This window comes from Erythrolamprus reginae, chromosome 5, assembly GCF_031021105.1.
Source record: "Erythrolamprus reginae isolate rEryReg1 chromosome 5, rEryReg1.hap1, whole genome shotgun sequence".
In the NCBI taxonomy this organism is placed as follows: Eukaryota; Metazoa; Chordata; class Lepidosauria; order Squamata; family Dipsadidae; genus Erythrolamprus; species Erythrolamprus reginae.
In genome coordinates this window covers 58,929,457-58,956,687 of record NC_091954.1, presented here as the reverse complement: position 1 = coordinate 58,956,687, position 27,231 = coordinate 58,929,457, and the positions used below count along the sequence as shown (strand labels likewise).

The 27,231-nt window shown below is 42.1% G+C and overlaps 1 protein-coding gene and 1 long non-coding RNA gene across 3 annotated transcripts in view; one reads left to right on the top strand and one right to left on the bottom strand.

Annotated features, from left to right (window-relative positions):
- The window catches only part of LOC139167802 (uncharacterized), a 115,660-nt gene that overhangs the window by 51,728 nt on the left and 36,701 nt on the right, over positions 1-27,231 (bottom strand). Inside the window, exon 3 of one of the 2 annotated variants that reach the window (XR_011559193.1) lies at positions 19,623-20,266. The exons of the other annotated variant lie outside the window; for it this stretch is intronic. This is a non-coding gene — a long non-coding RNA (uncharacterized lncRNA). Of the gene's footprint in view, positions 1-19,622; positions 20,267-27,231 lie in introns of those variants that run through there. 2 annotated transcript variants of the gene reach the window in all.
- The window catches only part of RBM20 (RNA binding motif protein 20), a 111,558-nt gene that overhangs the window by 77,165 nt on the left and 7,162 nt on the right, over positions 1-27,231 (top strand). Inside the window, exons 8-12 of the mRNA XM_070752738.1 lie at positions 622-701; positions 3,540-4,227; positions 6,573-7,206; positions 16,817-16,936; positions 17,882-18,003. Coding sequence (XP_070608839.1) covers positions 622-701; positions 3,540-4,227; positions 6,573-7,206; positions 16,817-16,936; positions 17,882-18,003 — 1,644 coding nt within the window. The remainder of the gene's footprint in view (positions 1-621; positions 702-3,539; positions 4,228-6,572; positions 7,207-16,816; positions 16,937-17,881; positions 18,004-27,231) is intronic.

Here is a 27,231-nt window from a genome sequence, read left to right as displayed (position 1 = left end):
ACAGTGAAGGTGAGCTGGCACAGTGGAGTGCAGAGTAGTGAGAGTGATCGCGGATGCTAACTAAGATGGAGTGGCTAAAGCTTTGCACTGTGCTCCTGGGTCACACTAGGGTTGGGCTTTGTGCCTCAAAAGGCTTTGTGCTACAGCTCAGGAGCCTTTCGTAGCCCTAGAATCATATGCACACCAAGAAGCCCCTTTGCAGCACATTGTTGGTTCAGACTGAGGTTGGGCTTTGTGCTGCAAAGGGATTCGCGCTGCAGCTCAAACTTCTTGCTGCTCAAGAGCTCTATGGAGAAGCTCCTTTCAGCCCCACTGCTGGGCCAGGCTGAGGCTGGGCTTTATACTATGAAGGGCTTTGCTCTGCCCCTTCTGTAACATTGCACTTCACAACCACCTCTTTTAGCAATGGAAATTCCACTCTCAGCTCTGGTTGTAAATTGAGGATTACCTGTACACATCAACAAGGAATTAATTGAAAAATATAATTGATTTGTTTACAAGAAAAACTGGAAAGAATTCATGAAGGATGCAATGATGAGGATAGGCCATCTGACTAGACTTCATTTTAAGAATGTTGAAGTATACATTTATTTACAGTTACTATATGTTTATTTTGCTTAGAAACCAGGAAAGAATGTGGCAGCAATAATCCAAAATATCCATTCTCAAAGAGAAAGAGATACGATGAGAGAAGCAGACAGGTATTTTTTCATGTTGATATTGTTCTATTTTTATGATGTATGGAAAAATAATGTGATTTCAGTAGAGGAGAAATATTATTGGTCCTTCCAAATAATTTGGGAATAAGCTAGAAAGTTTAGAAAAAATATTCACGTAAGATAGACTAGTAGTTCCTTACAGTTTGAAATTTTCTCCTATTTGAAAAATAATATGTTATACTATTTACTTTGGGGTTTTTTTAAATCACTTTTATTTTGCATGGATTGCTTATACCTACCTAATAAAAACAGTCCATATTGGATAAAGCAAGAATTGCCTTTCTTGCAAAGAGCCACTTGATCACTCCATGTCTTTTCTCCTTCTTGAAAGTGAACAGCTGAGCCATTCTTGAAAATGCTCCAGTAGTGAAGATATTTTATTTTATTTATCAAACATGTAAAGGATAGTAGTAGTTTGTATAAGCATAAGTTAAAAAAAGTAACAATAAAAGAGGACAATAGGACAGTAGGACAGAGATTATAGTATGCACGCCCCTTACAGACCTCTTAGAAATGGGAAGAAGTCGACTGTAGACAGGCTAAGGTTAAAGTTTTTGGGATTTGGGGAAGAAACCACAGAGTCAGCTAGTGCATTCCAGGCATTGATCACTGTATTGCTGAAATCATATTTTCTGCAGTCGAGTTTGGAGCAGTTTACATTTAGTTTGAATCTACTGTATTACATGCTCATGTATTGCTGCAGTTGATGGTGAAGCAGTCATTAACTGGAAGGACATTTTGGTATATGATTTTATGAACTACATTTAGATCAGATCGGAAGCGACGTAGTTGTAAATTGTTTAATCCCAGTATTTCAGTTCTGGTGGAATAAGATATTTTGTTGCAAGCGGAGGAGTGAAGATCGCCAAAGAAATCTTCTTTTGGATCGGAGCTTCCTTATTTTTATGGGTAATTTATTTTTCTTGGTTTTGTTGATTATTAGTGGTACATATAATCTAATGACTCTTTGGATTTCAAGCAAAAATATATTGTAGTAGTCTTCAGCAGTATTACAGCCAGAGAATAGTGTATGCCAATCAAGAGATAAGAAGTCAGTATCTATGATATCAAAGTTAGCGTTTTTAAAGTTGTAATTGTTTATCCCATCATTAAGGTGGTTTCTGTAAGGACATATATTGGGACAAAAATCAATCATGCAATGGTTACTGTTGGAAAAAGGTTCCTTGATTTGTAGTCCGTAAATTGAGTATAAACTGTTGCAGAAGATGAGATCAAGACAATTTCTGAGTCTAGTATTGTCTGTTACTAGTTGATCTAGCCCTAGACTAGTAATAGCATTGTAAAGGGTTGCATGTATGGGTTCAGTTGTACACTCGTTTAGGATCCAGTTTATATGAGGTAGGTTTAGGTCAGCAAGAAATATAAGAGGATATGGGTAGGAGGCCACCAGTGTTAGCAGTGAGGTTAGCTTGTTTGCACGTGTGATGCCATAATCAGGGGCTTTAAACATAGTAGGAAGCAAACTGGTATTTAAGGTCAGTTCACAGATGATAGTTTCAGGAAGATCGAGTTCATGTCTAACATGCACAATTTTTAGGTTCAGTGATTTCTTATAGAGGATTGCAACTCCACCTCCTCTACGAATTTTGTGATCAGATCGGTAAACATGATAATCTCCTACTGTGATAATAGAATTGGAGAGGAATGCGTTTAGCTATGTTTCACAGATAAATATAATGTCAAATTTAGCAGTTTTTAATAAGAGAAGGATTTCAGGTATTTTGTTAACAATGCTTGTTGAATTCATTAGTTTGAATTTAAGATTAGCACTGGTTGATGTTGAGGAAGTAAGGGGCGTGCATATTTAGTTTTGGTTATGGGGGGTTGGTTTTGGTTGAAGGTGGATTGACAGTTTGGACGGCTTTGGGTGATGTTGGAAGATGTCAGCAGCCAAGCCATAGATAGTGATGACCAGAAATGGAGAGATACAGCATAGAGAGGCACAGATGGGGAAATGGCTTTGCTTCAGGACCAGACGTTTTGGGACCATCCCATCCTTGCCTTAGGAACAAAGATAGATTAAGATAAGAAATGTAAATATCCTTCTCCTGAATAAATATTTAATATCACCACCAGAGCTGTTTAGTTATATATGTTAACTTAATTTATATTGTTTTATATTATAAAACAAATTTATAAACAATTATTATTATTATTATTATTATTATTATTATTATTATTATTATTATTAATTAATCTAATTTATATGTCACCCAACTCCTCAAGAATTCTGGATGGCTTACAACAAATAAAAACAATATTTTAAGAAACAGTTTAAAAAATAATTACAAAACCCTTAATATCTCTCATGGTGGGATCCTAGATGGTATCTCATTTGGTCAAGGGCCCCAGGCCTGCCGGAAAAGCCAGGTCTTTACAGCGTTGTGGACAGACAGTAGGGTGGGGAGGGTACGGATCTCTGGGAGCAGCTGGTTCCAGAGAGCTGGAGCCGCCACAGAGAAGGCCCTTCACCGTGGTCCCATCAGTTGGCATTCTTGGTTGATAGGATCCAGAGAAGGCCAGCCCCATGGGTCCTTTTTAGTACTGGTATTGAGTTATTTTTCTTATCATCGTAATATATTAAAATTTTACACTTGTTTCTGCTCCTCTGATTAAATATACAGTATGATACAAACCACATGGCAAATATTATTCTAAGGCAAGCATGATAGTCAATATTATTGACAATTTAAAATGCATACGTTACATCTAAAAAGAGATAAAATAACTGTGGATGTTAAATAGCAGCTGATTTATTTATCATAATATGTAACATGTCACTTTTTCTCTGTGCTATAGATATGGACAGGAAAGGCCTCGTTCCCGCAGCCCCATAAACTGCTCAAATTCTCCAAGATCGTGGACTCCAAGCTTCACTTCCTGTAGTTCTCCCCGTAGCCCATTAAGCACAAACCGAACAGAGTGGGGAAATGGAAGAGAGCCAAGGGATCAGTTTCCTTATTCTCAGAGAGAGGAAGATGAAGAATTACTGCCATGGAGAGAGAATGTGGAGGAGAAAAGAGATCGGAGTGACATGTGGACTCATGAAAGAAAACACTATTTACGGCAGCTGGACTTGGAAGAGCATGTTGAAGCAACCCGAGGGCACAAAGAAAAATATTTAAGAGGGGGCTCACCCAGTGCAAAAGGGGCTTACCTCTTGCCTGCCTATAAGATGAGAAAAGAAGATTATTACAGAAAATCATCTAAGCAAAAATCTGATAAATATCAAAATCAAACATTGGATGTTGCTTCAAAGGGCAAAAGAAAAGAAGAGACAAGATTGAGAGAACATAAACATTCTCATTGTGAAGACACAGCTAAGGAGGAAACAGCAGAACAGAAATCCATCATGATGCCTGACAGTATCGGGCAAAAGCAAAGTGATGAAGAGAAATTAAAAGACAATGCTAAAAAGGCAGAGGACGTGACACCTGGTATAGTTGAAAGAAATAATGTAAAGAAAGGAAAAGAAAATGAAAATGAGGTAATAATAAGTACTATGTAAAAATAATAATTTTAATTCATCATTATTAACATTAATTATAAAAGAACTTCAGTTGTTTTATAGACAAAACAACAATCTTGCTACCAAAACTTATTTTGTTTAATTAGACTACATGTTTATTTTTGTAAGTTCAGTAGGTACTCAATCTAACTAAATAATAGCAAAAAACCCAAAAATATTATGGTATGTTATATCTATATACTACTAAACTCTTCTGTCTGTAACCTTTAATTGGATGAAATGGTGCAGGATGGGACAAAACCTTTTGAATCAAGGCAACTCAAACGGACTGACCTACAGAACACATCAAAAATCCAGGACTGTGACTCCTATGGAATTGAAATTTGGTTAAATTTGGTTAAATAAAATGGTTCTCAGTTCAGTTACTGCTTAGCACAAATTACATAATTATAAGAGTACAGGTAATCCTTGACTTACAACCACAATTGAGCCCAAAATTTCTGTAGCTAAGTGAAACATTTGTTAAGTACCGTATGTTTGCCCTCTTTTATCAGCTTTCTTGTCACAGTTATTAAGTTGAATCACTGTAGTTATTAACTTATTCAAACTGTTGTTAAGTCAATCTGGCTTCTCCATTGTCTTGGCTTGTTAGAAGGTCATAAAAGGGAATCACATGATCCTGAGTTGCCAAGTATCAAAAATTTTGATAAAGTGACCATGAGGATGCCACAATGGTCATGTGTGAAAACTGGTCATGTCCATTTTTTCAATGCCATTGTAACTTTGAATAATCACTAAATAAACTGTTGTAAGTTGAGGACTACTTGTATTAAATTAGAATTTTTACAAAGGTACAGGAATTGCAGGAAAGCCAGGCCATCTATAAGAAATTCTTTAGAAGTATTATCTTTTTTCTCAAATAATCTGTTATTTAAGATTAAGTCAAATTTTCCCTTAACCCCTTCCCTTATCACTTAAGAAAAAAGAACTTGAGGGAAATACTGTATATTTATTTATTTCTCTCACTTTTAAAATATTTCTCAGTTTATAAATAGACATATAGCTTGAGACATTTTTCCAGGATGGAAGGTGCTACCTTCAAAAATACCTTTTTTTGAACTTATATATTGAATACTTTTCTTCCAAATTTGGCCTACTTTTTATGTTATTATTATTATTTAAATATTTGTAAAGCTTATTTAATGCTGTTTACATTTTAAGATGTGTTTTGATGCACTATATACTCTTGCATTATACTTTTGTATTTTATTATGTGGTTTGAAATTTAAAAACAAAATGTAAGTACAGTGATACCTCATCTTACAAACGCCTCATCATACAAACTTTTCGAGATACAAACCCAGGGTTTAAGATTTTTTTGCCTCTTCTTACAAACTATTTTCACCTTACAAACCCACCGCCGCCGCTGGGATGCCCCGCCTCCGGACTTCCGTTGCCAGCAAAGCACCCGTTTTTGCACTGCTGGGATTCCCCTGAGGCTCCCCTCCATGGGAAACCCCACCTCTGGACTTCCATGTTTTTGTGATGCTGCAGGGGAATCCCAGCAGGAGAATCCCAGCAGCGCAAAAACAGGCACTTCGCTGGCAACAGAAGTCCAGAGGTGGGGTTTCCCAGTGAGGGGAGCCTCAGTGAAATCGCAGCATCGCAAAAACACAGAGGTCTGGAGATGGGGTTTCGAGGACTTTGGTGTTTTTGCGATGCTGCGATTTCACTGATGCTCCCTTCACTGGGAAACCCCACCTCCGGACTTCCGTTGCCAGTGAAGCGCTTGTTTTTGTGATATTGGGATTATCCTGCTGGGATTTCCCTGCAGCATCGCAAAAACACAGAAGTCCGGAGGTGGGGTTTCCCATGGTGGGGAGCCTCAGGGAAATCTCAGCAGTGCAAAAATGGGCGCTTCGGCTGGCAAAAGGGGTGAATTTTGGGCTTGCATGCATTAATCGCTTTTCCATTGATTCCTATGGGAAACATTGTTTCGTCTTACAAACTTTTCACTTTAAAAACCTCATCCCGGAACCAATTAAGTTTGTAAGACAAGGTATCACTGTACTATCACTAAATAAATAATAAATAATAAAATCCACATGTATTTATTGATAATAAATAAGTAAATATGAATAAATAATAATAATAATAATTTATTAGATTTGTAAGCCGCCCCTCTCCGAGGACTCGGATCGGCTATATATTATTTATCATGGCATTTGAGTCAGATCCTTGAGATCCTGAATGAAGGCTAAGATATAAATCTAACAAAGAATAAAAAAGCGATCATAATTTATTCTTAAAACAATTTGTAATAAGCAGTCTATGGGTTTATAAAATTTGCCTTTTCTCAGCAGAACTGGGAGAGTGGAAGTGACATGGAAGCGGAAACTTGGTATCCAACCAATATGGAAGAGCTTGTAACTGTTGATGAGATAGGAGAGGATGATCTCATTATGGAACCTGATATAACTGAACTTGAAGAAATAGTAACTGTAGGCCACGAAGAAGAAGAATGTTCGATAAAGACTGCCTTAGCTGCTGAACTGGAGGTAAAGAATGAACACAGTTTATTAAGTACACAGGAGGACAAATCTAATATGTTGGAAGCCAACATAGGATCAGAGAAAGAAAATGCAAGTGTAAGTGGCTCTGAAGGTGATAATACAGAGGCTAAAGCAAGCCATCTAAACTTTGATACTGAAGATAAGCCAGATGAATTGCATGAAAGTAGATCTGAAAAGGATTCAGTTCAACATGATAATAACAGAAAAATAGATGAAAGTTCTAATATTCAGTTAAAGTTGGAGCAGCAGTATATATCTTCAGATCCTCCAAAGGAAGAATCTTTCCAGCAAAGAGATACATTTGTAGATGATTATAAAGACACAGAAACTCTGGAAAGCAGGAATAATGAAGATAAGGATATCCTGGCAAAAAAATCTCAAGAAGAAAGAAACTGTGGAAGTGAGGAAAAGCCAAAGACTCAAAGTATGATATATCTTTTTCCTTATTTTTATATAAGCAATATATTTAAGTTTACTATATATTAGTACAAATGTGTGTTACTCAAGGATTTTAACCTTCTAGATATGAGCTAGAGGAGTACAGTATAGCAGTTTTTGCCTCCTCCACTTGGCCGTGCCTGTTTCGTCCCAAGCCTTCCACCCCCAGCCAGTTGGGCACTGCCTTTTCTCCTTGGGCCTTTTGCCAAACAAGTCAAAATCCCTTTCACCCTGGCCTTTTGGACACAGGGGACACTTTGCACCAGCCAGTCAGAAGAGATGGAATCTCAACCCCTTTCATTCATTCCTTTTCATGCCTCACTCCACTTTCCCTGCATGTGTTTGGTGTTTGGAAGCAGCCTTTTTAGAAGGAACAGGATGGGGTCCCTCTGTGTGTAAGTGTGAGAGAGAGAGAGAGAAAGAGAGAGAAATTATAATTTCTTTTGATCATCTCACTTAATTCCTGCAAAATATCTAGCTACAGACAACTCTTTTAAGATTAATCATGAGAGATAGAGAGGAAGGGTGTTTTTTAAATTGCTTTTCTCAACAACGGAGGCTTCCCGACTACGTTTAGCATCATTGCATTGTTCTGGGTTGCCCTTGTCTCGGTCCCATCCTAAACTGGCTGATGTGCAAAGAATGAATATTTGGGTTTCCTTCTCGTTGTGTGATTATTGCACAGAAAACAGCAGGTTTCTCTCCCATCTGAACAGGCAACCAGTGATCCGATGCGTCCTTCCGGCTGCGAAAATATATCGAGATCCCACACTTCCCTATTTGCGATCTTTCTGATGTTATTCCTATCAGGGTACATTAAGGTGCTGTGGAAGGGATATCAGAGTAGATAGTGCAATCTACCACGATTAATTTTAAAAGAGTTGTGTGTAGTTAGATGTTTTGCAGGAATTAAGTGAGATCATCAAAAGAAATTTCAATTTGCTACAGATATATATATATATATACTAGATAAACTAGATGACTAAGAGTTCCGGTTCTGGGTGAGCAGTGAGGAGCATGGTGGGTCCGCTGCTCCTCTGAAACGACGGGAATCATCAGAAAAATGGGTCAATCCAGGCTCAAGACGGTTGGAGATGGGTCAGAGTCCACTGGCCACTTTGTCCCCCTACTTTTATGATCCTGAGGGTCGGGAATGTTCCCGCCTGTTGGGGGGCCGCCGAGAAAGACCGCGGCAAGGAAAGGTGGCCAGCTGAGACGCGGAGATGGCGGCGGCGTTCGGCGTTTGGTGGAGCCTCGCAGAGGATACAGCCTCTGTGAGATGCAGCCTTGCTGGAGAGAGGAGAGGACGGAGGAATGCTGAGTCACTGCCGAGGGGGTGTCGAGGGTGCCGAGGGAGAGCTGACAGAGAGCGCGGCACCGGAGGAACATCTGGCCGGCGCGGAGAATGGCGGCGGGACCGGACAGAGGTCGGAGGCTCGCGGCGCCGGCGTGGAGGTGATGAGAGGAGTTGTAGGGAGCAAAGGGAGTCGAGTCCCCGTTGAGATGGATCCCCAACCCGACTCCGGAGGTGAGAGGTCCGGTGTCGAGATGGTGCTGATTGGGAACGACAGAGACAACGTGGGGGAGAGAGACAGCGGGGAAGAAATGGAGTCCAGTGGCGGAAGTCAGCCGTAACGCCGACAGATGAACGAGGACATTTAGGGGCAATTAATTTAGCCCCCTCCCGTATGGCACCAGTGGGTGAGAGCTACTGGGGGCCAAGGGGAGTCAAAAAACTGAGGATTATTCTATCAACTCCCTTCCCCCCCCTTCCCCTCCTTCCCCTCTTAACCTTAATTTTGAGATCTATGTGTATCATTGCTGAAAGACTATGCCCCTTGCGGACTGTGGATGAATTGAAGAACTCTGCCCCCTTGTGGACTGATTTAAAAAGACACCTAGAAAGAGAGAAAATTAAGATCAAGACTTTTTAAATTAGACTAAGACCTAAGACCTTTGAAGACCAGAAGAACATCATACCTAGACTGACTGATTACTGATGATTGAAGAATATTTTAAGATCTGTTTTATACCATCAACAAAATCAACTTATATTAACTTATAATTTTAGCGTATATTTTATATATTTATATATTTATATTAATGTTTTAGTGTTTTTAAATTGTTATTAACTGCTTTTTTATACTATCATTAATTTAATTGATTTTTATCGTAATTGGGGTTCTAAAGTAATGGATGACTGGGATAAATATACTTGTGGTTATGAATGGAATGACTGGCATGATTGGGTGGGTGGGGGTGGGGTGGTTATGGTATGGATGAGTTTATTGATAGTAGTGTGAATGATAGGTTTGGCCCACCTGACGCTCGGGAGACAGGAGAGGAAGGGGCACTGATCTCTGGGGGGGCAGGGGGTCAGAATATCCCTGTGTTGCTGGGGAGAGGCAGATATGGCGGGGGCCACAGAGTTAGCCGTTCCAGGGGAACGAGGGATCGTTGCTTAATAACGGTCCCTTGTTCTGGCTCTGTGAGCCCAATCTTGGGTACTGGTGGTGAGTGTAACTCTGGCCCTGGGCTCAGGTTGCTGCTGCTGAATGCCAGGTCGGTAGTAAATAAAGCTCTCCTCATCCGGGATTTGATCCTGGATGAGGAGGCCGACCTGGCATGTATTACTGAAACCTGGCTGGGCCCAGAGGGAGGTGTTCCTCTCTCTGAAATTTGCCCAGCCGGGTTTCAGATATGGCATCAACCTCGACCCCAGGGAAGGGGGGGAGGAGTGGCTATTGTAGCCAGGGAGAGCCTTTGCCTGCGTGGACTCATTGCTCCGGAAATTGCGGGTTGCGAGTCTCTCTTGATGAAGTTGGACTTAGGGGTTCAGGTGGGCTCCCAGCTGCGTGTCAAAAGCCCTGCCTGTGCTACTCGAGGAGGTAGCCGGGTTGGCGGTGGAGTTCCCCGGACTCATTGTCCTGGGGGACTTCAACCTGCCGTCACTTTGCAAAACCTCTGGGTTGGCACAGGAGTTCATGGCCACCATGACAACCGTGGACCTGACTCAAGTAATACAGGGTCCGACTCACGAGGGAGGGCACGCACCTGACATGGTATTCCTTTCCGAGCAATTGAGTAATGGTCTGAGACTAAGCGGCTTAGAGTATTGCCTTTGTCATGGTCAGACCATTTTCTACTACGGCTTGACTTCCTGGCTCCAATCCTCCCCCGCAGGGAGGTGGAACCAATGAAGATGTTCCGCCCCAGACGCCTGATGGACCCAGAGGGCTTTCAGACGGCGCTTGGGGCTATTCCAGAGGCACTCGTCCACAGTTCGGCGGAGTCTCTCGCGGAGGCCTGGAACAGGGCTGCGGCGGAGGCTCTTGACCGGATTGCGCCTTTGCGACCTCTCCGTGGCGTTAGACCCCATAGAGCCCCATGGTTCAACAAGGAGCTCCGGGAGTTGAAACGCCAAAAGAGACGTCTAGAGAAGTGATGGAGGAAGAGTAGGTCTGAATCCGATCAAACACTTGTAAGAGCTTTTATTAAGACTTACAAAGTGGCGCTCAAGGCGGCAAGATGCGCATACCATGCCGCCTTGATTGCATCAGCGGAATCCCGCCCGGCCGCTCTGTTTAGGGTGACCCGCTCCCTTCTTAACCAGGGGGGAGTTGGGGAGCCCTTGCAGAGTAGTGCCGAGGAGTTTAACACGTTTTTCGCTGATAAAGTCGCTCAGATCCGGGCCAACCTCGACTCCAATTGTAAAACAGAGTCGACTGACAACGAGTCAGTCGAGGTGACTGGGGCACGTACTTGTCCACCTGTCTGGGAAGAGTTTGATCTGGTGACACCTGATGAAGTGGACAAGGCCATTGGAGCTGTGAGTTCCGCCACCTGTTTACTGGATCCGTGTCCCTCCTGGTTGGTCTCGGCCAGCAGGGAGGTGACACGGAGCTGGGCCCAGGAGATTACCAACGCTTCCTTGGGGAGGGGAGTTTTTCCATCACTCTATAAAGAAGCGCTCGTGCGCCCCCTCCTCAAGAAGCCCTCCCTGGACCCAGCCGTGCTTAATAACTATCGTCCAGTCTCCAACCTTCCCTTTATGGGGAAGGTTGTTGAGAAGGTGGTGGCACTCCAGCTCCAGCGGTCCTTGGAAGAAGCCGATTATCTAGGTCCCCAGCAGTCGGGTTTCAGGCCCGGTTACAGCACGGAAACCGCTTTGGTCGCGTTGATGGATGATCTCTGGCGGGCCCGGGACAGGGGTTTATCCTCTGTCCTGGTGCTTTTTGACCTCTCAGCGGCTTTCGATACCATCGACCATGGTATCCTTCTGCACCGGCTGGAGGGGTTGGGGGTGGGAGGCACTGTTCTCCAGTGGTTCCCCTCCTACCTCTCTGGCCGGTCGCAGTCGGTGTTAGTGGGGGGTCAGAGGTCGACTCCTAGGTTTCTCCCTTGTGGGGTGCCTCAGGGGTCGGTCCTCTCCCCCCTGCTATTCAACATCTACATGAAACCGCTGGGCGAGATCACCCAAGGACATGGGGTGAGGTATCATCAATATGGGAATGATACCCAGCTTTACATCTCCACCCCATGCCCAGTCAACGAAGCGGTGGAAGTGATGTGCCGGTGCCTGGAGGCTGTTGGGGCCTGGATGGGTGTCAACAGACTCAAGCTCAACCCGGATAAGACGGAGTGGCTGTGGGTTTTGCCTCCCAAGGACAATCCCATCTATCCGTCCATCACCCTGGGGGGGGAATTATTGACCCCCTCAGAGAGGGTCCGCAACTTGGGCGTCCTCCTCGATCCACAGCTCACATTAGAAAAACATCTCTCAGCTGTGGCGAGGGGGGCGTTTGCCCAGGTTCGCCTGGTGCACCAGTTGCGGCCCTATCTGGACCGGGACTCATTGCTCACAGTCACTCATGCCCTCATCACCTCGAGGTTCGACTACTGTAATGCTCTCTACATGGGGCTACCTTTGAAAAGTGTTTGGAAACTTCAGATCGTGCAGAATGCAGCTGCGAGAGCAGTCATGGGCTTATCTAGGTATGCCCATGTTTCACCATCACTCCGCAGTCTGCATTGGCTGCCGATCAGTTTCCGGTCACAATTCAAAGTGTTGGTTATGACCTTTAAAGCCCTTCATGGCATTGGACCAGAATATCTCCGAGACCGCCTCCTGCCGCACGAATCCCAGCGACCGATTAGGTCCCACAGAGTGGGCCTTCTCCGGGTCCCGTCAACTAAACAATGCCGGTTGGCGGGCCCCAGGGGAAGAGCCTTCTCTGTGGCGGCACCGGCCCTCTGGAACCAACTTCCCCCGGAGATTAGAACTGCCCCTACTCTTCCTGCCTTCCGTAAACTCCTTAAAACCCACCTTTGCCGTCAGGCATGGGGGAACTGAAACATCTCCCCCTGGGCATGTTTAATTTATATATGGTATGCTTGTGTGTATGTCTGTTAGTATATGGGGTCTTTTTTAAATCTTTAAATATTGTAAATTTGTTAGATTATTTATGATTTTTCCACGTGTTGTGAGCCGCCCCGAGTCTTCGGAGAGGGGCGGCATACAAATCTAAGTAATAAATAAATAAATAAATAAATAAATAAATAAATAAATAAATAAATAAATAAATATTTGTTTTTGTAGATTTTCACGGGTACAGGTATGACGGTCTGGGTATATTTGGGTTTCTTCCCGTGTAGGATTTGGAAATTTCTGGTGACGTTTCGACGAGGTCACACTCATCATCTTCAGGCTGGTGTTTCTGTCCTTGTTCTAAGGCGAACACTGCGAGACCTAAGCTGCCTTCCTTCTATAAATACTGGTGGCTGGGTGTGGTTTGATGGCTCAGCAATTGCCTGCTGTGTAGAAACTTCCTGGTGAGTCAGTGGGGTAAGGTCTTGGGTCGTTGATGTAGCTGAAGTACAACCATTAACTAATCAGCATACTTCAGCTACATCAACGACCCAAGACATTACCCCACTGACTCACCAGGAAGTTTCTACACAGCAGGCAATTGCTGAGCCATCAAACCACACCCAGCCACCAGTATTTATAGAAGGAAGGCAGCTTAGGTCTCGCAGTGTTCGCCTTAGAACAAGGACAGAAACACCAGCCTGAGGATGATGAGTGTGACCTTGTCGAAACGTCGCCAGAAATTTCCAAAAAGGAATCAATGAAAGGGGGTGAGGTTATTGCTCTTTTGATTGTCTGGCGGCAAAGTGTCCCCTGTGTCCAAAAGGCCAGGGTGAAAGGGGGTTTGGCAAAAGGGTAAAAGAGAAAAGGCAGCGCCCAAATGGCTGGGGGTAGAAGGCTTGGGACGAAACAGGCACGGCCAAGTGGAGAGGCAAACACTCCCATTCTGGGGCTACATTGATGAACTGATGGTCAACATTAAATCATATCAAATACAGTGATACCTTGTCTTACAAACTTAATTGGTTTCAGGACATGGTTCTTAAGATGAAAAGTTTATAAGATGAAACAATGTTTCCCATAGGAATCAATGGAAAAGTGATTAATAGAAACATAGAAACATAGAAACATAGAAGTGTGACGGCAGAAAAAGACCTCATGGTCCATCTAGTCTGCCCTTATACTATTTTCTGAATTTTATCTTAGGATGGATATATGTTTATCCCAGGCATGTTTAAATTCAGTTACTGTGGATTTATCTACCACGTCTGCTGGAAGTTTGTTCCAAGGATATACTACTCTTTCAGTAAAATAATATTTTCTCATGTTGCTTTTGATCTTACCTCCAACTAACTTCAGATTGTGTCCCCTTGTTCTTGTGTTCACTTTCCTATTAAAAACACTTCCCTCCTGGACCTTATTTAACCCTTTAATATATTTAAATGTTTCGATCATGTCCCCCCTTTTCCTTCTGTCTTCCAGACTATACAGATTGAGTTCATTAAGTCTTTCCTGATACGTTTTATGCTTAAGACCTTCCACCATTCTTGTAGCCCGTCTTTGGACCCGTTCAATTTTGTCAATATCTTTTTGTAGGTGAGGTCTCCAGAACTGAACACAGTATTCCAAATGTGGTCTCACCAGCATTCTATATAGCGGGATCATAATCTCCCTCTTCCTGCTTGTTATACCTCTGGCTATGCAGCCAAGCATCCTACTTGCTTTCCCTACCGCCTGACTGCACTGTTCACCCATTTTGAGACTGTCAGAAATCACTACCCCTAAATCCTTTTCTTTTGAAGTATTTGCTAACACAGAACTGCCAATACAATACTCAGATTGAGGATTCCTTTTCCCCAAGTGCATTATTTTACATTTGGAAACATTAAACTGCAGTTTCCATTGCTTTGACCATTTATCTAGTAAAGCTAAATCATTTACCATATTACAGACCCCTCCAGGAATATCAACCCTATTGCACACTTTAGAGTCATCGGCAAATAGGCAAACCTTCCCTACCAAACCTTCCCCTATGTCACTCACAAACATATTAAAAAGAATAGGACCCAGAACAGACCCTTGTGGCACACCGCTTGTAACCTGACTCTGTTCAGAATACTCGCCATTAACAATAACTCTCTGTTGTCTACGCTTCAGCCAGCTGCAAATCCATTGAACTATCCAGGGATTAAGTCCAATCTTCACTAATTTATCTATCAGCTCTTTATGTGGAACCGTATCAAAGGCTTTGCTGAAGTCCAGGTAGGCAATATCCACGGCACCACCTTCATCCAACACCTTTGTGACATAGTCAAAGAAATCAATGAGATTAGTCTGACATGATTTGCCTTCAGTAAAGCCATGCTGATTTGGGTCCAATAAGTTATTGTTTTTTAGGTGCTGATTTATCCTCTTTTTGAGGATAATGCGTGCAAGCCCAAAATTCACCCCTTTTGCCAGCCGAAGCGCCCGTTTTTGCGCTGCTGGGATTCCCATGAGGCTCCCATGCATGGGAAACCCCACCTCCAATAGAAGTCCGGAGGTGGGGTTTCCCAGCAAAGGGAGCATCAGTGAAATCGCAGCATCACAAAAACACCGAAGTCCTCGAAACCCCACCTCCAGACCTCTGTGTTTTTGTGATGCTGCGATTTCATTGAGGCTCCCCTCGCTGGGAAACCCCACCTCCAGACTTCCGTTGCCAGCGAAGCACCCATTTTTGCACTGCTGGGATTCCCCTTCTGGGATTCCCCTGCAGCATCACGGAAGTCCAGAGGTGGGGTTTCCCATGGAGGGGAGCCTCAGGGGAATCCCAGCAGCACAAAAACGGGTGCTTCGCTGGCAACGGAAGGTCTGAAGGCGGGGTATCCCAGCAGCGGCGGTGGGTTTGTAAGGTGAAAATAGTTTGTAAGAAGAAGCAAAAAATCTTAAACCCTAGGTTTGTATCTCGAAAAGTTTGTATGACGAGGCGTTTGTAAGATGAGGTATCACTGTACTGTATTATCAAGGATATTTTGTAAATGTTTAGCAAATATTTTTGAAGAGTTTTCTTGTTATGACCACTTCTAATTTCTAACAATTTGAAACATTGTCATTTTAAATTACTTAGACTTGTCAGTGTGAACAATTATTCTTCATTTATGACATGTTGATAAAAGTTCTTAGGAATCAGAAACACCCAGCTAGGAAATGAACACATTTTTTCCTAGTATCAGTTCCATCTGCCTGCTGTGCTAAATAGCCAGTTTCTGGTGCAGTCCATCACGAAGAGTGATGCTTTCTTCTCCTAAGTAATTAGGCTGACTCTCTCTGCTCCTGCCTTTTCTCTTCCCTACGTGTTCTTGGATCAGGTGCAAAAGGCAGTTCCTCTTCTTCATCACTGACTGGCTGCATCTGCATTTTTTCTTCATGTGTAGCGTCAGGGCTGTCCTCCTCCATCTGTGGTTGAGCCAAATCCCTCTTAGATGGCCGCTTGGAGCCATTAACCAACACCCCTCCAGATGCGTCTGGAACTGGTTCATCTTCCTCCAAGCTGACATCTGGAGAGAGAACTAGGGAAGCAACAGTGAAGTCATCACACAGTGTCTTTGTTGGGACAGTCCTAAAATGTTTCAGTTTTGGCCTCATATTTTAAGGATATGTTTGCAAAAAAATAATTTGATGGAAGCCTCTCATAGGAGCTTTTTATTTAACAGGATAACATTCCAGAATATTTTATTTACCATTGCTCTTTACGGTATTTGCAAGATTACAATTTCAAAAATACTGTAATGTAACAATTTAATAACTTCACCTAAATTCTTAAGAAAAAGTAGATGGAACAATGCATGGTAATTTTGGAGAACATCATATGAAAGACTTCAGTGGTGAAATCCATTTTTTTTTACTACAGGTTCTATAGCGTGGCTTGGTGGGCATAGTGTGGCTAGGTGAGCGTGACTTGGTGAGCATAGCAGGGGAAGGATACTTCAAAATCTTCATTCCCACCCCACTCTGGGGCCAGCTAGAGATGGTATTTGCCGGTTTGCCAAACTACTCAACATTTCCACTACTGGTTCTCCGAACTACTCAAAAATTCTTCTACCTGTTTTCCTGAACCTGTGAGAACCTACTGGATTTCACCACTGAAAGAATCCTTGAGTGATCTAGAAAATGTTTTGTAGGTGGCACTGTAGGCTTAGGTGTATGTGAAGAAACTACTTTCATTCAAAATGTTCCTTTGTTTTTAAAGTAAATTGTAGGTATACAGAAATAGAAACTCCTGATTTCCTAGAAGTTGAATCAAAAAAGTCGTATTTTTCACCATCATGGGAACAAGATGATGTATTTACGGAGCTCAACATTCCACTAGGTTTGTCTGATTAAAAGTGAAGCATTTATAATGTTACTTTTTACAATACAGTATCTTTATCTTATAGAAAAATGTATCTTGAATTTATTCATAGAGATTTTCTATCTTCAGAACAATATTTAAAACTCCAGATTTAAGAAAATACTATAGTTAGTCAGAATCGGAAAAATCACAGATGTCCATCCAGTTGCTTCAAATATGTAACGTCATGTATCCAGTTCTGAACAGAGTTAATGTTCATTAATCAACATGAGCATGGACTACTTTTCTTAAATAAAACTGAGAGAAATCAGTTGATTTTTGCTGATTAAATTCAGGGAAGCAGCCTGCTTTAAGTGAATGAATAAACAAAATATAAACAAATCTTTCTGCTTAACTGTTAGAATGGATAATGTTGATAATTATAGTGTTAATATTATATATGGAAATTATGATAATCAAGGAAAAGAAAGATGAGAAGTTCAGCTTTCTGCGTATTACACATTTAAATTGAAATGTCAGAAATTTAATTAGAAACACCAATCCTGGTAAAGTAAACAGGATTAAATAGTAAATTTTGCTCCATTTTACAGCCTTTCTTGCCACAGTTGTTAAGTGAGCCAATGAAACTGTTAATTTAGTAACACGGTTAAGTGAATCTGGTTTCCTCATTGTCTTTATTTGTCAGAAGTTTTCAAAATGGAATCATATGACCCTGGGACACAGCAATGTCATAAATAGGAACCAGTTGCCAAACCTTTGAACTTTGATCACATGATCACAGGGATACCACAATGTTGTAAGTGTGAAAAAGGTCATAAATCCCTTTTTCAAGCACCTGAACTATTGTAAGTCAACGACTACCTGTAGTTCATTAGATTCAAATTGACAAGCTGAATTCAACATTTTTTTCTCCTACACGTTTTAAAAAATATATTCCTAATTGTTATAATTCATTTTTTATAGGTGTGGAATTTGTTGTCCCCAGAACTGGCTACTACTGCAAACTTTGTGGACTTTTTTATACAAACGAAGATGCAGCAAAAATTCATCATTGTAGAAGTAGTGTTCATTATAAAAATCTGCAGGTAGCAAATTATTATTTTATTCAGAGTAATAAATTATCAAAACTACTCACAGTATATGCAGCATCTTTAGTCTGAATATGTATTCTACTGTGGTATATGCATAATTATTATTCATTATAGTGCTGTGTTTCCCCTCCTCTTAGCTCAATTTTATCATAGTGGTAGTGATGGACAAGGAAGGTAGAATAGAAAACTGCATGATATAGGATATAAATTATATTACTTCAGTAGTACACAATCTTTTTAAGTATGTATGGATTAAGCAGTTAAATATCAAAGTCAGTATTGAATCGTTTGGGGAAGAAGATGATAACTATGCTGTATCATTTACCAAATAATATAAAAGTAGAAGCCCCAAAGACATTCCAAGAGAAGATAATATGATTGGTATCCAGCAGATTAATACCACGAAGCACCAAATTGGTTGCAGCTTATGAATCATAAGAATACTGTTCAGTCTCAAGGCATGATTGTCTGAATTGGTTAAGGAAACAATATCAGACAGAAGATAATCACTGTTTCATTCAGTGACAGTGAAGTAAAACTTAAATTTTCATAGTGCAATACAACAGCTTTTTATGTTATACCTTCTTGTAACAAGGAGCTTCTTATGATGCTTAAAACCAATCTGCCAGTCAATCCTTGCCTATATATAATAGTTCTAGCAATAGAAGCAGCCAACTTTGCATTTTCTAAATTCAGCTTCAGATATCCAAACATTACTTTTACTTGAAGTAATGGTTCATAACTGTAAGCAGTAAACTTGGTAGATTGCCTTCATTTCCCCCCCCTTAAATAGGATTAAAAACTAATTAACTTTAGGTTTTTATTACAATAAGCTGAGCTATGCCCTTAAGTTCCAGGGGCCTTCACAATACTATGCTGTTGTTATTCCTCCCCCCACTTCACCCTGCCTATTTTGCAAATCAAAATAACCACTCTGTTCTGCAAAGGAAGAATAGATGTCCTCTATTTGAGATAGAAGGGGAGGTTTACTCCTGTAATTTCACAACTTGAAACAAAGCCATATCTTCACACTGATTCTTCATCCCATTGATTTCAAGTGTTCTCACCTCTAATAGCTACATGTTTACATGACTGATACGAAGGATGTCTACATCCATACAATGAATCTGGACAGAATATCACCAGTGCTTCCATTTATTACTAGAGAGTATCTGTTTCAGTTCAAGATGCTTCTCTTTGATCTTTCAACTCCAGCAAAAGAGTATTAAATGCAACAGGATTGTGTGAGTCCACTTAATACTTTCAAGTGAGATAGGTTTTTCATTACTTTGGTAATTACCTTCTGGCAGCTCCTTCAAAGGAAGAAGTAGTTGCTAATGCCAGAGCTGTATTAGATCTAGCCTACTTGCACTTTTGTGTCAACCACAAGAAATCTCACTTAATTTGTTCCCACTTCTTGAGATTTCTGAGACTTATGATGGATACTCCAGTACTTTTTATTAGCGGGCAAGATTACCTCACACTCTATCTTGGCATTTTAGCCTACAGCAGCAGTATCTGCTTGCATCCTCCAGAGTCTGCTGGGTTATGTGGCTACTTTAAGCTTGCGGTAGATCACATTGAAGTTTTCCCGAGCGAATTAGCACCTCTTCACTTCAACCCTCTATTAATAACCTTCCACAAACACAAGGCAGAATTACATCCTGATATCCAGTTTCTTCCTCAGATTGTTCCTTGTTCTTTATTTTAATCATTATTTTATCAGTTTTTTTCCAAGCTTCAACAATATATAAATCACCTGCTGCTATTTACCCTAAGAGCTTTGAACAATGTTGTCCTTGTTGTAAAATAAATAAAGCAAAATAACACAAATTTAGGAAGGTATGTAAAACAGTGGTTTAGAAATACCAAGAATACTAGGCAACTGTAATGTGTTAGGACATCATTTCAGAATTATTTCTTCTCTTGTGCACTGCTTGGAGAGTCAAAGCATGGGTTTCAAATCGCATGATTGTCCAGAAACTGAGTTGCAAATTCTTTGGCCATGCCTCTTCCTCTGGATGATTGTCAGTTTTTTCAACTCAATCAGAGAGGCATAGATTGAGTTCTTCAATTTTATTATAATTCTTAATTTGAAAAAAAGAGAAAAAGAAAAGAGACTTTCTCATCCAAATTTGGAGTGTCTGAGAAGGGTTGGTTGCCTTCAGTAGTGCTGCAAAGGCTGTCATTACGTGGTCGGCTTAGAGTTGAGATGAGGTGGCTGCAGCCATGGGAGATTAGAGTGGATGTTGAGACTCTAGAAAGAGTACAGAGAAGCGCAAAAAGACTGGAGACTAAAGCATATGAACGATTGTAGGAACTGTTTATGTCTAATTTAATGAAAAGAAGGACCAGGGAAGACATGATAGCACTTTTCCAATATCTCAGGGGTTGTCATAAAGAAGAGGGAGTCAGCCTATTCTCCAAAGCACCTAAGGGTAGAACAAGAAGCTATAGGTGGAAACTAAATAAGGAGAGAAGTAACTTAGAACTAAGGAAAAATATCCTGACAATTACAACAATTAACCAGTGAAACAGCTTGCCTCCAGAAGTTGTGAATACTCCAGCACTGTAAGTTTTTAAGATGTTGGATAACCATTTGTCTGAAGTAGTGTAGGGTTCCCTGCCTAAGCAGGGGGTTGGACTAGAAGACCTCCAAGGTCCTTTCCAACTCTGTTGTTGTTGTTATTGTTGTTGTTATTATTATTTACTTTTAAAAAGAATGATGTATAAGAATGCATACATTGGTGTGAGTCTTTGGGAATAACATTTGTAAATTTTAGAATCAATTTGACATTGAGTGTTTCAATATTTGACCTCCATTGTAGTGAGTGCTGAAAATCCTCTTTTACAAGAAAAAGGTAGTAGGATTCCCAATGCCTTTTCACTTAAAAGCATGCACTTTCCCCAGTTATTTCAGTATGTTTGGAGGGGGGCTCAAAAACATTCTAGTCATTGGTTAGTGGGGCCTCAAAAATGTTCTAGGTGCTTGTTTGATTAGTGGAAGCTGAATAGATTCAGACAACTCACATAATACATTTACACTGTTTGGGGAATGGGGTGTTTTATTTATTTTATATTTCATATTTCTTAACCCTCCATCTCTATCACAGTTTTATAGAATGTAAGTTAGGAAGCTCTAAACTAAATGCTAATATACTTCAGTTTAATTCTCTAGTTGTACATCTGAAGAATTTTTACACATCATATCATTAGAGATCAAGAGAAGATTGTCACCTTACGTTGGCCTTTCTTTAGAGCAAGAAGTGAGATTATGGTAATAAGTCACGCACAAGCTTAACTGAAAAGTGAGATGGGAACAGGTGAAAGGCTTGCTTTTACGATTCTTGGTGTTCCATTAGCTTAGCCACTAAATCTAAGACCAAAGCAGTTTTACATAGCTGGATAAATGTGCACTTGCTTATTAAGATCTGGACATATTAATGGTTTTAGTAAACCTAAGCAACAGATGAATCTGTTTTTAAGAGTGTGAAGTAAGTGGCATTGGTTTGGCAGGGCTTCTTTACAATGAGTAATAGTATCAGCTTCTTGTACATGTTGTGCATCTATGCATGTCTACTGAATTTAACTTCTAATTAAGTGCACAGCTGTTCCAAAGGCCCTACTTTGCAACAGTAGTATTGCCCTGCTGTTTGGCTCCCACCCAGACTTGTCTTTAAAGTCTTCAAAACCTGGCTCTGCTCCCAGGTGTTAGGCTAGAGTGAGCGACCAGTTCCTTGGGTGTTATCTGGCTCTGTTTGGAGTCTGATATTTCCCCCTAAACATCTGTTGTTATTTTGTTTGTAATTTGTAATTGCTTTAATATTGCATACAATCAAAAGTCACAGAGGAGTCAGGCAGACATATACATTCAATAAACAGACAAACAAATGAATAAAGAATCCTAAGGAAGCCCTAAATGTTTAAGAGGAATTATATTAAAAAATAAGAGAATATTACACTATATAATGGCCCATATATGGCTGTTGCTTTTTTTAATCTGTAATTTTAACTATAAATTAATTGGACACTTTCCAGAAAATCAGATGAAAATGCTCTGTTTACTATTGATTTGGGGCTGTTTTCAGCACCCAAGATTAGAGTTTGTCCTCAATTTATAACTATAATTGGGATTGCAAAATTTATCGTTAAGTGATACAATTGTTAAGTGAGGTATCCTGTGACTGCACTCAATTTTTTCAATGTTTTTGCCATAGCTGCCACCTGCCATCTTCCCAGCTGCTTTCCCTATTGACTTTGCTTGTGAAGGCTAGGGAAGGTTGCAAATAGTGATCAGGTGACTGTAGGACACTGCAACTATCCTAAGTATAAGCAGCTTGCAAAGGGTATAGATCACAGGTGTCAAGCCCGCTGTGTCACATTGATGTCACGTGGCTTATCTCAACGTTTTTCCTTAGCAGAGCTGTGAGTGATATATCTGGTTCAAAGGCCACTACTTTGGCCTCCCTGGTCTAAATCATGCAATCATAGGGACACTGAGATAGTTGCAAAGGTAAGTCACTTTTTTCAGTGGTATTGTAGCTTCAAATAATTACTAATGAATAGTTGTAAGTTAAGAGCTACTTATATTACTTGTCTTGCCTTCCTATTAGTTTTTTAAAACATTTGTGTGTGTGTATAGGTCTAGGCATATTCGGGGGTTTTCACGTAAGGTTGATAGACTCCTGGCGATGTTTCAGTGAGGTCCCACTCGTCATCTTCAGGCTGTTGTCTTCGGCTTTTTGCTCGGGTGAACAAAGCGTGGTCTGAGCTGCCATCCCTCTATAAACACTGCTGGGTGGGTGTGGAGTGCTGGCTCAGTTGCTGCAAGCAGGTTGATTGAAACATCCCGATTAGTTGGTGGGGTAACACCTTGAGTAATTGATGTAGTTGATGGCATACAAATCCAATTAAATAAATAAACTAGTTGATGTTTGCAGATTAGGGTGACATTCTGAATAGTTGTGGCAGTTGATGCCTGCAGACTAGTCAGCTGTTTGTAATGTATGTCTGTGGTGTAATATCCCGGGTTTTGGGTTGGCTCTCAGTTAATGGTCTGACTATGTGTTTATGGCATGTGTCAGTTTGCTTTGTGTGTGTGTCAGAGGGGGGTGCAACAGTTTTATTTTGTCTGTGGGGTGAGTATCCAATCAGCTGTGGTTCAATGCTTCCCACAGAGTCTCTATGGGGAGCGACCGTACTGTCCTAATGTTGGCTCCACCCCTCCCAAAAGGCATTTCTTTTCTGTCCATCATCTCTTGTCTTTTTTAATACTTCAGTTCTTATTTCCTCTATTCTTTCTGTTGTCTTCTCCTTTTCCTGGACATTTTGAGTTTTGTTCATTGTTCTTTGTGAAGTATTTTCTATTTTCCCATCAATGCCACATATTAGGTTCCTTATCTCCCTATGCTTTTTTGTCATAGTCATTAATCTGGAACATCAATACCATATCTTTTAAAATTCGACTCATTTCCTCCTGATGAAGCATCTTGTCTTATTTTAGTAAGCCCCACTTTTACTCACTAGTCTAAACCTCATATGTTCAGGCCTAACATTGCTCCTCAGAGAGTACAATAACCATAGTTCTTTATATCCCAGATCAATTAGTTCCTTTTAGGTAGTCCAGGATCCTTGTTCTCACAAGTAAACCTCCAGTAGTCATAAAGTAGATAAATATTGAACAGTCCAATGTTCCCTCTAATTTTTTTCCGGTGTGAGCGGAAATGTATAATGTCTGAGCGGCACATTTTCATGCCTGGGCATGGATCGCTTAGAAACCCAGTTGTTAAGTGAATCTGGCTTCTCCACCCCCTCCCCTATTGTCTTTGCTTCCGAGACGCTCGCAAAATGGGGTCACGTGACCTCAGGACACAGCAATGGTCATAAATATGAAACAGTGGGCAAGTTTTGATCACATGATTGTGGGGCTCCTGCAAAGGTCATAATGTGAGATTACAGAAAAGAAGGAAAGAAAGAGAAGGAAAGAAGGGAGAGAAAGAAAGAAAGAGTAAGGGAAGGAAGGAAGGAAGGAAGGAAAAATAAGGGAGGGACGGAGGAAAAGAAAGAGAAAGAAGGATGGAATAAAAAGGAAGGAAGGGGAAGGGAGGGAGGAATGAATTGAAAGGGAGAGAGGAAGGGAGGAAGGAAGGAAGGAGAAGGGAGGAAGGAGAAGAAAGAGAAAGGAAGAAAGAGGAAGGAAGAAAGGGGAAGGGAGGGAGGAATGAATTGGAAGGGAGAGAGGGAGGAAGGGAGGAAGGAGAAGGGAGGAAGGAGAAGAAAGAGAAAGGAAGGAAGGGAAGGAAGAAAGGAAGGAGAAGGGAGGGAGAGAGGGAAGAAAAGGAAAAAGAAAGGAAAGGAATAAAGAGGAAGGAAGGGAGGAAGGAAGGAAGGAGAAGGGAGGGAGAGAAGCAGAAAAAGAAAGAGAGAAGGAAGGAGAAGGGAGGGAGGAAAAGAAAGAGACAGAAAGGAAGGAAGAAAGAAAGAAAGGAAGGAGAATGGAGGGAGAGAGGAAAAGGAAAAAAGAGAAAGGAATAAAGAGGAAGGAAGGAAAGAGGGAAGGAAGGAAGGAAGGAAGGAAAGGAGAGAGATGGGCTGGACATATACAAGGAAACTGAATCTCATCAGCAGCAGGATGGGGTTCAAAATAAAAAATTCAAACGGCCTTATTTTTATGCCTTCATTCCCTTGCACCTTCAAATGTCCTCTGGTGCAAAACTTCAATCTCATCCCGAGCAAGGCAAACTTTCAGCAGTTTAATTTCAAACAACACAAACAAAAAGAAGCCTTGGAGAGAAACGATCCAAAGGCATCACTTTTGCATGGCCACAAATCCTGTGAGATACACTTGGAGGTGGGGGGTGTCTCTCCCCTCGGCTCCCCCCCCCCTCCGTCCCATCCCCAAACAAGCCCACTGGAATCCCCACCGCAATAGTTAAGATCACAAGCCACCTGTTTTGCAACCCCCCTGCATAGCCCGTTTCTATGGCAACACAGGACCGCTACGACGCTTCCCTGGGTCCCCCACATGCATTTGCACATAAACCACACAACATCACCAACAAAAGGAGAGTTTTAGCCCCCCTCGGCCTCACAGACACCTACACAACCCCCCCCCAAACCAACTATTCACAAGGAAACCAAGCGTGCATTTCTAGCGACATTCTCCTTTCCAAAAAAAGAAAAAAGTAAGACTTCTTTCATGCAAAATAAAAACCCCAACCCTTGCCTCCCAAAAAGGAAAAACACAAAGGTTTCAGACATGGAACGGTGGCCTCTTAAGATTGCAAAAAAAAAGGGGTTGCAAAAAAAAACACAACCCTCGGCCCCAGCTGCACTCACTCTCGGCAATGAACAGGGCTTCAGTTTAATATTAACTACAGTACTCACTGACTCCTCTTGCTCTAGTGTCTTTGACTTAATAGCTAAGCGCTAGGTTGGGCAGGGGGAAATGAGCGAAGCCCCCGGCAGCACACTTGAAAGAACATGCGAAAAGCAAGGCTGCTGCTTGCGCAGGCGCAGAGGATCCCCCCCAGCCTTTCCACCTCTCACCCACCCGATCTTTTTGCAAGCGCCCAGCAGGCAGGCGGAACAGCTGTGGTATAGGGGGAGAGTCAGACTAGCCATTAACAAGAACGGAATCGGTGGTTCTCCATTGACTCTGGAAGGAGAGTCCATCATGGGTTGTTAACCAATCCTATTCGTAGAGACTGAGTTAATTTGAATAATTAACAGTCACCGCCCCCCTAGCAGCCCCCAGGAGCCAGTTTTAAAAACTCAGTCTAAGTGTAGAGACTGTAGTTTCTGTACTGAGTGATTAATAGAGTTTAATATGTTATGTTATGCTATGTTTCTTTATATTAAAGTGGTACCTTTTTAATATTTTCTTCTTTTGTCTTCACTGGAGGTTGAAGAAGAATTTCCAAAGGGGTCTCTGCCCTCTGCGGGCACCACCCCCATCGATCTCTCCTCGGGGACCTCTTCCCTCAGAGGGTACTGCCCCAATCGAGGAGCTACACAGCCTGGGGTCCCTGACCTCTGAGGTCATACCCGGCTGCGAGCCGAAGGTGGGGGGGTCCGCCCCCCCCTGGGAGGCTCGAGGAAAGGCGATTTCCCTGTAAAACAACAGAAAAAAAGGCGGTTGGAAGCGTGCCAGCGCCTCTCAGCTGTTCAGCGGCTAGATCAATTGCCGCCGCTTTTTTGCTGGTTTTGGCTTTTTTCCGAGGAATTGAATGCCGGCAAGAATGTTTAGCGGCTTGGCGCTCCTGTCATGAAGCCTGCTGGACAGGCAACAGGAGTGGGGAGATATCGCCTCAGGCACCGCCATTTTAGGAGAGCCTTCGCCCGCGGGCGAAGTGACAGCTAAGGGCGGGAAAATTCCTCTCCGCTCTGTTGCTGGGCGCGATGAACGGATCAGGCTGTTCTGCGCATGCGCGAGCCTGTCAAAGCTCCCGGTCACCATTTTTACTCTGTCAGAGTTAAAGAACAAGTGCGGTCTGCTGTTCCTCGAGTGTGATAATCGATTTTGTGTGAGTACTATGGAGAGTCACACTACTCCTGAGAAAGTGAGCTCTCCTTCTACTGGGTCCAAGGACAAGACCAAGGTTCCTAAGTCTAAGGACAAGGACAAGTCCTCTCAGAGCTCTTCAGCCTCCATTAAGAAGGCAGAAAGGCGCATCAAGGCCTTAGAGCAGAGATTAGAGGCAGCACTCCAGCCACCCGTGTTGGCATCTACTCCTTCGCACTTGACCCTGGCCAGGGAAGCTCAGCCTATGTCATTGAGACCTGCTGAAGATTTTTCTGAGAAAGACTGGTCTCCAGAGAGGCAGTTTGCACCTTTGAGTCAGGTCCTGCCATCCCCAGCACACAGTGGGCCTAGACCAGCTTCTCCAACTCACTCCTTCAGGAGAACGCAGAGTCTTTCACGCCCACAACAGCAGGGCTTCGGGTACAGCCAGATACTTGGCAACAGATGTCCCCTTCGATGCAGGACTTAATTACAAATGCCTATACTCAGGGGATGGCGGCGGGGGTGCAACAGGTTACACAGCAGCCTCGCCCAGTGCAGTCAAAAAACCTATGGTATGCACCGCCCCCCTCGGGTTTGGGGTCTTGGGCTGAAGAAGCAAACCCTTTACAGGACATTGAAAAAGACTATGAACTTTCTGACGATGAAACACCGCCAGAACAGCCTGTGGCGGCTGGATTATTTAAAGCTTCAACTTT